A 13,052-nucleotide genomic window follows, 5' to 3' on the forward strand; every position below is an offset into this window, starting at 1 on the left:
TTTTTGCCAGGAGCCAGGAGCGCTGATTCCTCTTTCACTGCCAACCTCTCCTCACTCTCTGAGACTCAGTCAAGCGTCACTCTGGCCCCTCTTCCGCGAAACTTCACTGGCATTCTGCTTGTCACCCTCACCACCCAGGCCTGTCCCCGAGGCCCGCTGCCCTGTACGCCTCTCTGGAGGTGCCTGCTGCCTTCTCTGTCTACCCGTGGTCCCACCATTAGCTGCACTTACCCTGGGGTGCTTAGTCCTCATTTGATCCCAAGCCCAGCACACGGTAAGTGCTCAGTCAGTGTGCAGTGATTGAATGACAGGTGTCTGTAAGCGCTGTGAAGGTTCATATGAGAGCAAATCTTACCCAACAGCTTCTTCCAACATTGACTGAGACCAATCACAACTTCCCTTGTCACCCCGAAAGATCACACAGAGCCTCCCTTTCTACTGCCCTCTGATCGAAGCTGTGCCATCTTCAGAAATAAGGAGTTACTTGCAGGAGCTGCCATGCCTGGCTGAGTCAATGACTGACTTAAGAATGCATTCAGCCCTGGCCCCGTGGCTCAGTTGGTTGGAGCATCATCCCATACACCTAAAGGTGGCAGGTTTGATTCCTGCTCACCGCACATACCCAGGTTGCTGGTTTGATTCCTAGTCAGGGAGTGTATGGGAGGCAACTGATCGATGTTTCTTTCACATCAATGTTTTTCTTTCTCTCTCTCTCTAAAAATCAATAAAAACATATCCTTCCATGAAGATTAAGAAAAAAGAATAATGTATCCAGGTATTTTACTAGTAGTATCTTTAGTTCATGAAATAGATGATAGGTAGGTAGGTAGGTAGGTAGGTAGATACTTAGATATATAGACAGACTAGATATATACATATGTATGTCCTATATATGTTAATATAACTTATGTTGTCTATATCTTCAGTTAAGCATTGCCAATACTTATCAAGTGGCCATTGTTTCCCTTTCTCTTAGGTATGAGACAAGACTTTATGAAGACTGGTGTCAGACAGTATCAGAGAAGTCACAGTACAACCTTTCCCAGCCACTTCTGCAACGAGACCCAGAGACGAAGCAGATTACTGTCAACTTTAGCCCGCAGGTAAGTTGGGCAACAGTAATTTCCTGTTGGGCTCCTGAAGAGTTTCACTTAACTTTGCTGATTTCAAAGGCAAAAAGGCTTTTTTATAAGATATGAAAAAGCTGCTCAAAAGAATGTGACTCCTGAATTTCCTGGGATAAATCCTGTGACATCGTGTTTCCTTAAGTCGTCTAAGCTTCACATTCTTCTCTAGGGTCAGCCAATATCTTGGCTTTGATTTTGCACAACAGAAAAGATTGCAAAATATTTTTAAACTTTCCATATGATAACAGCTTTATTCTAGACTAGACTTTACATATAAAAGTAGAATGATAGTTACACGTAAGATTCATCAGAACGTTTAATGATATTATAAATATGCACTATCTGGAATTAGAGAAGGCATTTAAACAGATGTTGCTACCCATCTTTGGAGAGAGAGAATAATAGCGTCACTGACATTTAGTACCAGACAGCTGACGGGGCCTTACGTTGATGCCTGCCGCACGTGAGGTCTGCTGACCGGAAGGCCAAACACGTGTGGGACCCGGATCCTGCTCCCAAGAACCCATACGCCAGCTGGGAGCTAGACTATCAACATGCAAAAGTCTATCTTTATGGTAAAACATATGATTAATCTCAAAGGAGTAGCTTCGGAAATAAGGCTCTAGATTAGGGATTCTCAACTGAGGCAATTTCTTCCCCCGGAGACGTATTTGGTTGTCAAACCTGGACTGGGCGCCAACAGCACTAAGTGGGCAGACACCAGGAACGCTGCTGAGCTTTCTGCAATGCGCAGATGGTGCTCCACAACCAAGAGTTTTTGTCTAAAATAATAGGCACACCCTAGACGGTTTTGCTCAGTGGTTAGAGCGTTGGCCGGCAGACCATAAGGTCTCAGGTTTGATTCCTGGTCAAGGACACATACCTGAGTAGTAGGTTCAATCCCTGGCCCTGGTCAGGGTCATGTGGAAGGCAACCAATTGATGTGTCTCTCTCACATCAATGTATTTCTCTCTCTGCCCCCTCTCTCCTTTCCACTCACTCTGAAAATCAATGGGAAAAATACCCTGGGGTGAAGATGAACAAAATAAATAAATAAATAAGAAATAAGAGGGGACTTCCGGTCAAGACTGCGGGTAGGTAAACGTGGTATCCCGTCCTCCCACAACCACATCAAAGTTACAACTAAACTACAGAACAACCATCATTAAAACCACCTGAAATCAAGCTGAATGGAAGTCCTACAACTACGGAATTAAAGCAGCAGCCACATCCAGACTGGTAGGAGGGGTGGAGGGGCAGACGGGCTGGTCCCACACCCACGTGTGGCGGATAAAAATCAGGAGGACACCTTGGCTGGGAAGGTCCTTCCTGAGGACTGAGGGGTCCCCGTCCCACACCAGGTGCCTCGCTCAGGGTTCCGGTGCCAGGAAGAGAATCCCCATAACTTCTGGCTGGAAAAACCAGCGGGAACTGAGACTCAGGGAAGCTGAGGTGGCTGGAGCCCCAGGCAGCTCCTCTTAAAGGGCCCGCGCACAGACTTATCGGACTCTCTCCCTCTAAGCTTGGAGGGGAGGCAGCTCAAGGGGCACCAGAGACATACAGGGAAGAACTGAGCTGTTTGGAACTGGAGCGAGGGCTGGAGAGGGGGCTCTCTCCAGGACAAATGTGCTGTCAGAGGCCTTTGTTCCTTTGGTGAGCCCTTCCCTGGGGCGGCAGATAGTCGCCATATCTGAGTCTCCAGCAACTTGGCTCACACTGGTAGCCCCGCCCTGGTGACTCCCTGAGGCCCCGCCCCGCCCCACCCAACTTTCAAGCCCACCCAAGCTGTTGCCACTTGCTTAACCATAGGATTGGCCTGTCTTGGATCCTGCTTCAGGTTTTTCCTAAATTCTTTCAAACGAGCAGCATCTGGTCTCAGCTAGCCCCATACCACTCATTAAATAATACACAGAAACAAACACAGGGAGGCAACCAAAATGAGGAAACAAAGAAACAGGTCCCAAATGAAAGAACAGAACAAAACCCCAAGAAAAGAACTAAGCGAAATGGAGATAAGCAACCTAACAGATACTGAGTTCAAAATACTGCTTATAAGGATTCTCAATGAACTTAGTGAGAACCTCAGTGAACTTAGTGAGGGCCTCAAGAGCATAAAAAAGGACCAGTCAGAAATTATGGATGCACAGTCAGAATTGAAGGAGGCACTAACTGAAATAAAGAATAATTTACACAGATTCAATAGTAGAGTACATAAATCCAAGAAGCAAACCATCAATTTGGAATATAAGGAAGCAAAAAATGCCCAATCAGAACAGCAAAAAAAGAATCCAAAAAATTGAGGATAGTGTAAGGAGCCTCTGGGACCTTCAAGCGTGCCAACATTTGCATCTTGGGGGTGCCCGAAGGAGAAGAGAGAGAACAAGAAATTGAAAACCTGTTTGAAATAATAATGACAGAAAACTTTCCTAACTTGTTGAAGGAAACAGATATACAAGTCCAGGAAGCACAGAGTCCCAAACAAGATGAACCCCAGGAGGCCCACACCAAGATACATCATCATCAAAATGCAAAAGGTTCAAGACAAAGAGAGAATCTTAAAAGCAGCAAGAGAAAGGCAGCTAGTTACCTTCAAGGGAGTTCCCATAAGGCTGTCAGCTGATTTCTCAAAAGAAACTTTGCAGGCCAGAAGGGAGTGGCAAGAAATATTCAGAGCGATGAAAAGCAAGAACTTACAACCAAGATTACTCTATCCTGCAAAGCTGTCATTTAGAATTGAGGGCCATATAAAGAGTTTCTCAGACAAGAAAAAGTTAAAGGAGTTCATCACCACCAAACCATTATTATATGAAATGATGAAGGGTCTTTTTGAAGAAAAAGATAAAATATATGAACAAACAAAATGGCAATGAATACATATCTATCAGCAATGGAATCTACAAACAAAATGAACAGGTAGAACAGTAACATTCTCATAGATACAGAGAACATTTTGTTGGTTGCCAGATGGGAGGGGGGTTGGGGGAATGGGTGAAAAAGGTGAAGGGATTAAGAAGTACAACTTCATTGCTAGACTGACAAACCTCAAAGGGAAAGTGGTTGGGGGGGTGTGGGAAATAAACCAAAGAACTTATGTGCATAACCAATGGACACAGACAAAAGTGTGGGAGGGGGGCGAGAGGGGGGAGGAGGGGGGATCACTGGGGGAAAAATGTGGAACATCTGTAATACATTCTACATTCAACAATAAAGATTTAAAAAAAAAATAGTAGTCACTCTGGAAAAAAAAAGAAATAAGAATAGTAGTCCTGAGGTTGAGAAACCCTGCTGTCGATGATCAGAAGGGTTGAGACCAGTGTGCACTGTAGCAGCCGTGGACAGCTTCATACTGGAGAAGACGATGACAGGAAGTTAGCCCATATCAGGAAGTACATCCTTCCACTGAAGAATAAAAATAAAAGCTACTGCCCACACCGAGCCGAGAGCAGTCACCTACTTCTGTCTCGATGGCACGTTCTCCAGGACTGCAGCGGGACAAAGCTGAAAACTGACCTGATAGCGTATTGGTGTCTTTGGGGAGAACTGAAGGTTTAAGTGGAACATTAATTCTGACTGAAATAAAAGTCAGCAAAGAAAGTTGGAGGATCCATTCTTCACTTTGGAAAGATATGAGTCTATCAGTGAACTCATTTGAATAATTTCATCAGCATTCCCTGTCAGCCGTATTGGCTATTAAATGCCCGAAGAGACGAGTTTCTGGATTGCCACCTACAGTGTTATAATTGTAGTAATTGTGTCCTCAGCACAAGACAGTTTTGGGGAGAGACCACCCCTCCTCCGAAGACTCCAAGAGCAAGGACTCTGTCGGCCCCAACACAGAGCAGGTGCTCTTTGGTGTTTGTAGCTGATAGAAGGGAAAGAAGTAGAAGAAGGAAGGGAGAGAAGAAAGGGGGAGAGGAGATAAATACCTGCATTATAACGTGAGTCCAGAGGAGACAGCTACAAACAAGTCAAAGAAGAGTTGTGAACATCCCCTGACTTCCAGCTTCCAGCAGTGTGGCAGGAGCTATGGGGTGAAGGATGAACAGCAACACATATGTCACTGTAGAGGCATGATAGAGATCTGCCCCTTTGGGGCCAGGGTAAGAATTTTATAGGGAAAAGTTATATGTATGTATGTAGAACATTTATTTAAATACCCTATTGGACATTTAAATTATTTTCTAGTTTTTTCAGTATGTATTTCATAGATTCTAGGATGCACTTTTTTATTGTTGACAGTATTACAGATGTCCCCCATTTACCCCTCCCCACCGAGACCCCTCCCTTCCCCAGACCTTCACCACAATATTGTCTGTGTCCATGGGCCAGGATGCACTTCTTTTTTATTTTACTTTCTAGCTTTGAAAACGGCATGCATTTGTAGTTTTAAAACCTGCATTTTTCTTTCTTCCTTGGTTGTAAAATAATGAATCTTAGTGTCATTGACATTTTACAGTGGGATAAAATATGGGATAAATAATTTTACAATAAATATCTTTAGTTATTGTTGCATCTGTCCTTGGTTACTTCTTTGGAATAAGTACGTAGAAATGGGATTGCTGGGCTACAAGGTGCTCACACATGGAGGCTTTTTGTGTGTCCTGTCAATTTGTCCCTCAGAAAGCTGGACTTGAGTCCTTCTGCCAGCAAGATACTCTTTTCTTTCACCACGTAAGTCCAGCTTGTCGAACTAGGAAAACGCGTACTATCGCAACATTGTTTTAACTTTGTCCATTGCTCATTGGCTGTTTACATTTCTTTTACAAATTGCTTATTCGCAACATTGTTTTAACTTTGTCCATTGCTCATTGGCTGTTTACATTTCTTTTACAAATTGCTTATTCATGTCCTTTGCCCACTTTTGGGGGGAAGTGCCCACTTTTCCAGTGATATGTTAGAATATTTGGGGAATATTTGGCAGATATTTAAAAATCTGCTGCAACTATTTTTATCCGTTGAAGTATACTGTTTTACTATGTGTATGATATTTTATGCGTATACATTTTATCTTTGTGGTTGTGTGTTCGAATGGCCTTCTCTACCTCAATATCATATAAATGGCCCTATATTTTCTTTTCATTTTTGTTTTCACTTCTTAAAGTAAAAAATTTAATACCTATCTTGAGCAAAATAAGCTAGGAGCCTGAGGTCATTCCCCTTCCTACTTGTTAGGATTTGTCTTAACCCTAAGAGGGTTGGCTGGGTGATGATGGAGATGGTCCAGGCCACTGGAGGGAGAGCTGGCAGCCCAGGTGCCCGGATGTGGAGGTGAGGGTGGGAGGTGGAGGGGAGAGGCAGGGGAGAATCGATGGCCTGGTATCTGCTTTGTCACCCATATTTATACACATTAGTCCCGGCAAGTTTGGAGGTAAACGTGACAAATAAGCAGGAATGGGGATGGAGAGTGCTCTTAGGAACCTGCCAGAGGCCTCTGCTTGTCCACTGGGCTACACCTGCTTGGCTCCTCACACGGCCGTGGCCACAGAAGTTCAGAGAGGCCTGGTGACCTCCACCTCCTGACCTCCGAGTACATTACGACACAACGACGGGCCAGCCCGCCAGGGACTATTTCAAATGATTGTATGTAACAGTTCAAGTTGTGGAACGGGCACCTCCCCTCAGTCCTGTCTGTGACCACATGCGTGACCTCACTTGGAGAGAATACCAGAGGATGAAGTTGAGGCTTCTCATGCATGTGGGCGGCTCAGACCAGATGGCTGTCCTCCTTCAGACCAGCAGCCCTGGGTGGGCACAGCTCAGTCAGCACGAGCCGGTACCTCTCAGCCACAGGCCCTGGCGCTTCCAAGCTGAGCTTCCCCTGCTACCACTGGTGTCTCCGCACAGGTTTTCATCTTGCTCTGGGTGACTTACAGGGTCAGTTCGCCCTGCTGTTCTCTGAGCCCTCTTCCTTCTGCCTACTCCCCAGCTTCCCCTCTCTGAAACTACATTAAAGGAACCGGTGGAGCAGAGCTTGAGCGGGATCCAGAAGGCCCCTGAGTCCCCTGGGCTTTCCCAGTCTTTGCCCGCGTTGTCACTATTCACTGCTACTGAACCACAGCCGCTCACATCGATTCTTTCCTGCAGCTGCTCTCGGTGCTGAGAGAGATGAGGTATCTTCAGCCTGCGCAGCTGAAGCACATCCCGGAGACAGCAGCAGCCATGTATTCCTCCAGGGAGTTCTATCGGCAGCTTGTGGCCAGTCTGGAGTTGATGGCAAATTGGTACAACAAGGTGATGAAAACGCTGCTAGAGGTGGAATTTCCATTAGTGGAGGAAGAGCTGCGAAGTATTGATCTCCGCCTGAGAGCTGCAGAGGAGACGCTGAACTGGAAAACAGAAGGTGACAGGGGACCACCTGGAGGCAGGGGAAAAGGGCGAGAGTCAAGATTCTAGTAAAAGTCGCTAGAGCCCTGGCCGGTTTGGCTCAGCGGTTGGAGCATCAGCCTGCAGACCAGAGAGTCCCGGGTTCAGTTCCCGCTAGGCCCTAGCAGCTAGGGGCACGTACCAAAAAAATAAAAATAGTTGGTAAACACTCAAATGATTACCTGGTAATCCGGGTTGTGTTTGAAACACCAGTCTGTCCTTTCAGACACATATTCAAGGTAGAGAAGGCAAGGAGGGTTGGTATTCTTCTTCCTTCTCTTTGGATATGAGTAGTGTATTTAGGGAACTTTGCTGCCATGCTCTGGAGGAGGCTCAGAGATGGAATGAGGTCTCCCATAGTCTCCAGCATATACTGGGCACTCCATTAATGAGAGTCGTTCCTATATTATCATTGTTACCTAATATTCTTGACTGTAAACACCTTATAAGGGAATTATGCATGTACTTCTCTCATATCCTCCAGTTCAATAAACTTTCATGGATGGATTAACACATATGGGGTACTCTGGGGGGACTGTGGGGAGACTATAAAATATGAGGTATATGGGAACAGCCCCTCCCCGGTAAGAGCTCACATTTGGTAGGGACAACAGATGTATGTACAACATAAATTATCCGAGACAAGCTATGATAAAAAGCCATCAGAGAGTTAAAAATAAAGTGTGGTAAACCACAGGGAAGGGAGATTGACTTGCATCCAGGTCCGCAAAAGAGTTAAAGTTTGAAAAGAAGGTCAAGTCAACTCGTGGAAGTCTTGGAATGCCATATTAAATGAGTTAGAACTTTATTCCATATACAAGAGGGAATGACATTTTCAGCATTCAATACAGTGAAAGTGCTTTAAAAATAAGATGTCACCTATATAATGTCACCGAGTTGCACTGGTATGCCCCAGCAAATGTACCAGCTTCTGTATGCTTGGTAGGTAAGTGTTACCTGTTTGTTTCTTTCCCTCCATAATCAGGGTTTTGGTAAGAGTTGGCTTTTTAGTGCAAATAGAAAGAAAAAGTATGCTTATAATGAAGTAATCTGTGCAGAAAAGTCTTAACCCACAAGTTGTTTTTGTTTGTTTTTTGTTTTTATCCTCCTCACCCGAGGACATTTTTCCATTTTTTGTTCACATAGAGTGGGAGGGAGAGAGAGGAAGAAAGAGAGAGAGAGAGAGGAAGAAAGAGAGAGAGAGAGAGAGAGAGAAACATTGACGTGAAAGGGACTCATCGAGTGGCTGCCACCCGCACGACCAACCAGGGCCGGGGACAAACTGCAACCGAGGTACGTGCCCTTAGCGGGAACCGAACCCGGGTCTCTTCGGACCGCAGGTCGACGCTCTAACCGCTGAGCCAAACTGGCCAGAGCTTAACCCACAAGTTTTGACTCCTTATCTTTCACAGCAACTAGACCTTTGGCTACACCCCTATCGACTATTTCAATTAATTATATTTCTTTTGGGGAACAGGCATCTGGGAGTATGTCATTCAAATCACCAACAGCGTTCATGATCTTGAACAAAGAATTCAGAAAACTAAAGACAATGTGGAAGAGATTCAAAACATCATGAAAACATGGGTGTCTCCAATATTTAAGAGAAAAGATGGAAGAAAGGAATGCCTTCTTTCCATGGATGATCAGCGTGATCGAATGGAAAAATATTACAATTGCATCAAAGAATCTGGCCTTAAGATCCATGCTCTTGTTCAGGTAATAACCAGCCTCTTCAGACACACACACCACGAATATGGGGAGAGCCTTAAGAAGTGTGTTTAGTGCGAGAAGGTACTTGGAAATTAGAACAATAGATTCTGTGTCTGCTTCAGTCAGGGATAAAAGTTTTATACTAATAGCAAAGGAACTAAAGCTAATAGATAGGGAGAGTGAAAAGTCACATTGTGGTATCAGTGTGGCAAAATTAATACTATCTTCATGGTAACACCAATTGGTCATCACATGACTTAAATCCCACACCAAACCCCTAGGGGATCGAAGGAGAAGCCAAGGACAGAATCCTAAATTATCTACTGCACTAATCACCCCCAACTCGCCCACACAACCTAGTGTGGAACTCCAGCAGCATCTTCATAACCTAGCTTTGTAGAGCCCAAAGAGAGGGTACCCTAACTGCACTTGATAAAAGGAGAAAAACGTTTAGAGTGCTTCCCTTAAAGCAGGAAGGCTGTGCCCCGCGCTGGGATCAGGGCCAGCTCATGTCCCATCAGCAAAGGCTGAACAATGGAAGGAGCTGTAAGTGCCCACCAGCTGCAACCCTACTGGAGTAGCCATGAGCAGTTCTGACAGGTCGACCTCATGCACAAGGCAGTGATGAATTACAGCTGCTATTTTTGGGTTATCTAGGATTTAAAGTACAATGAAATGTGCTTTTGATTTTAATTTTCTTGACTTTGTTTCCTAATGCATTAATTTCTGTTTTTTATTATTTCTTTCCAGTTAATTTGGGGTTCATTTGCTCATCTTTTTTTTTTTCCCTAGCCTATAAGGGTGAAAACATAGCAGATCATTCTAAGGCGTCCTCCTTTCTAATGCAAGCACTCAATAACACGCATTTTCCGCTAGCAGCGTTTGCATTCCACAAATTTGATCAGCCTCGTTTTTATTATCACTCGGTTTTAAATGTTTCGTCTTGTGATTTTTTTTTAACTCAATGATCATTTAGAAGTGTATTGTCTAATTTCCATGTATCTAGGGCTGCTCTAGATATCTTAATGAAATTGATATCTAATTTAATTCCATTGTGGCTCGGAGAAAATGCTCTGGAAGACTTCAGTCAGTCGGAGACGTGTTCCATGACTTAGAATGTTGTTTACCTTAGTGAATGTTCCTCGTGCACTCGACAGTGTTCATTCTTTCATTGCAGGGTATAGTGTTCCATAAATATCCATTAGTTGAAAGTGGCTGGTAGTATTGTGCATATCTTTTATATGCTTTTTGATTTTCTTCTCTATTTGTTCTATCAATTACTAAAGATAGAGTGTTAAATCTCCACCTATAATTTTGGATTTGTCTGTTTAATCTCCTAGTTCTGTTGAATTTTGCAGCAAGTATATGAAGCCCTGTTAGTAGTTTCAAACACATTTATCATTGTTATAACTTCCTGATGAATCAATCATTTATTATCTCTGTGAAATTCCCTTTTTATTCCTAATACTACTTACTCCCTTGCCTTGAAGTTTTTTCTTCTTTTCTTCCAGATTCATTATTTATACCTTCTGCATTGTTCATCTTTCTCTACCCTCTTACATTCAACCTATGTTTCTTTGGATTCAAATTTCTTTTCTTACAGACAGCACATAGCAGAAACTTGCTTTTCTAAGTCTGATAACTCTGACTATTAATTAGAGTATTTAAAGCATCACATTTAATATAGTTATTGGTATGGATGGATTTAGCTCCATCATTTTGCTGTTCATTTCCTAGTCACTTCATCTCTTTTTGGTGTCTCTGCTGTTTCTTACCCACCTTCTTATTATTAATTCTATATTTTTTAGTATCTATTTTAATTTATCAGTAGGAATTTCAGATGTACCTCGTTGTATTACATGTGTGGTGGTTGTTCCAGGTTTCAGTATGTCTTTTGAACTAAGCACAATTAATTGAGAGCTCAGAGTTTTCCCAAGAAATATAAGAACCCAGCAACAGTGTGGTTTAAGCTCCCCGCCATCTTTTCATCATCCCTGTGTGTGTGTGTGTGTGTGTGTGTGTAAAATAAACCCCACAATAGAGTATTATAATATTTTTTTGCTTTAAAAACTCAAGAAAAATATTTCTAGTTTTTCATATTTACCCACAAACTCACTATTTCCACACTTTTTTATTTTTTTGGTAGAGCTGAGTTACCATCTTACTGTTCAGGTCTGTTAATGACACATTCTCTCAGTTTTGGTTCAACTGAAAATGTTATTTCACCTTTGTTTGTGAAGGACAGTTTCATTGGATATAAAATTCTGAATAGACGGTTTTGTTTTTCTTTCAGAAGTCATTTTGTTGTCTTCTGTCCTCCAATGTTTCTGATCAGAGGCTAGTTATAATTTGTAGCTTTGTTCCCCTATATGTAATGTATTGTTTCTCTTAGGTATTTATTTTTTTATCCTTACTTAAGGACATTTTTTTTTTTTTTGCATTTATCTTCAGATAGGGCAGGAGGGAGAAAGGGAGGAAGAGAGAGAGAGAAATATTGATGTGAGAGAGACACGTCGAGTGGTTGCCACCCACACGAGCCCAACCAGGGCCAGGGCCAAACTGTAGCCGAGGTCCGTGCCCTTAGTGGGAACCATCCCCAGGACTCTCTGGTCCGTGGGCTGACGCTCCAACTGCTGAGCCAAACCAGCCAGGGCTGTCAGGTATTTTTAGAGACTTCTTACATTTTTGTGTGTTTTTTTCCTCATTTGAGTATGCTGTGCCAAGGTTTGTTTTCTTTATATTTGTCTTGCTTAGAGATTGTGAACTTCTTGAGCTGTTTTTCACCAAAGTTGGGGAATTTTTAATCAAATTATGACATTATTGTCTGTTAATTCAAACATCTCTTTTATTTTCTGTCTTTTTCTTTAATGCACCAGAAGTTTATTTTTATTTCACATAAAATAAGGATTGGTATGGCAGCTATTTTCTGAATTTTCTCTTAGTGATTTTCTCTCTTGGTTAAATGTCACACTTTCCTGCTTCTTTGCATGTCTAGTAATTTTTTATTATGTTCCAGTCATGCTGGGCACCACTTTAGAATCTCGATGTTATTTCTTGAAAGAGTTTGTTTTTTTTCTTTTCTTTTGGCAGGCAGTCTCCGTACTCAGCTTGATCGTGTTGAAGCCCAGTTTTAAGCTTTGTTGGGGATAGTCTAGAACAGAGCAGCTAGAATCATAAAGCATAGCATTTCCGGGGTCTCCACTGAGTTTCTGGTTACCTGCAAAGTCTTTTCATTATTTCTGATAGAATACCAACATCTCTCACTGCTTTACGACCCACACAATGTCTGTTAGCTCAGAATCCCCGGTAACTGTTCTCTGCCAGACCTTGCAGAGTCTTACCCTAAATGTGTACAGTTTAAGACTCAAAGGGACTCGGCAATGTCAGCAACCCCAAATCCTGGTTTCTGTCTTTTCTGCCCAGCAGGAAGGCTCCTGTCACTGAGATCCACTTTCCTATGTCACAGTCTGGAAAGTGCCTCTAGGTGGAAAGTCAGGTGGTTGTGTTTCCCTTTCCTGAAAGATCACATCCTTTTACTTTACTATCCTTTATCCAGTTGCCCAAAACAATTGTTTCTTGTATTGTATCCAGTTAGAGAGCTGCTTGGAGCAGAAGTGTTAGTCTGATCTCATTCCTCTGGCTTGGCTAGGATCAGAAACTTGAGCTATTATTTTTTTTTTAGCTCACAGAAAATTCCAACATGTTTGCTCCTTAGACCATCGTAGATTTGAGGTAGAGAAGTTAAAAGTACAGATAACTATATTGGTAGCATGATATTAGGAAGGAGATAGAACAGTTATACAAAGCAGTCATAAAAACTAAAAGTTTTCGAAAATAGAAGCAAACATA

The 13,052-nt window shown here is 42.9% G+C and overlaps 1 protein-coding gene across 2 annotated transcripts in view; it reads left to right on the forward strand.

Moving 5' to 3' along the window:
* DNAH9 (dynein axonemal heavy chain 9) overlaps nt 1–13,052 on the forward strand; it is a 354,158-nt gene that overhangs the window by 39,031 nt on the left and 302,075 nt on the right. The window contains exons 12-14 of one of the 2 annotated variants that reach the window (XM_036268293.1): nt 977–1,103; nt 7,212–7,467; nt 8,968–9,209. In XM_036268293.1, the coding sequence (XP_036124186.1) occupies nt 977–1,103; nt 7,212–7,467; nt 8,968–9,209 (625 nt within the window). Of the gene's footprint in view, nt 1–976; nt 1,104–7,211; nt 7,471–8,964; nt 9,210–13,052 lie in introns of both variants that reach the window. The other variant, XM_036268294.1, reaches the window with a different exon arrangement.

This window comes from Molossus molossus, unplaced genomic scaffold (genome assembly GCF_014108415.1).
Source record: "Molossus molossus isolate mMolMol1 unplaced genomic scaffold, mMolMol1.p scaffold_m16_p_19, whole genome shotgun sequence".
NCBI lineage: Eukaryota > Metazoa > Chordata > Mammalia > Chiroptera > Molossidae > Molossus > Molossus molossus.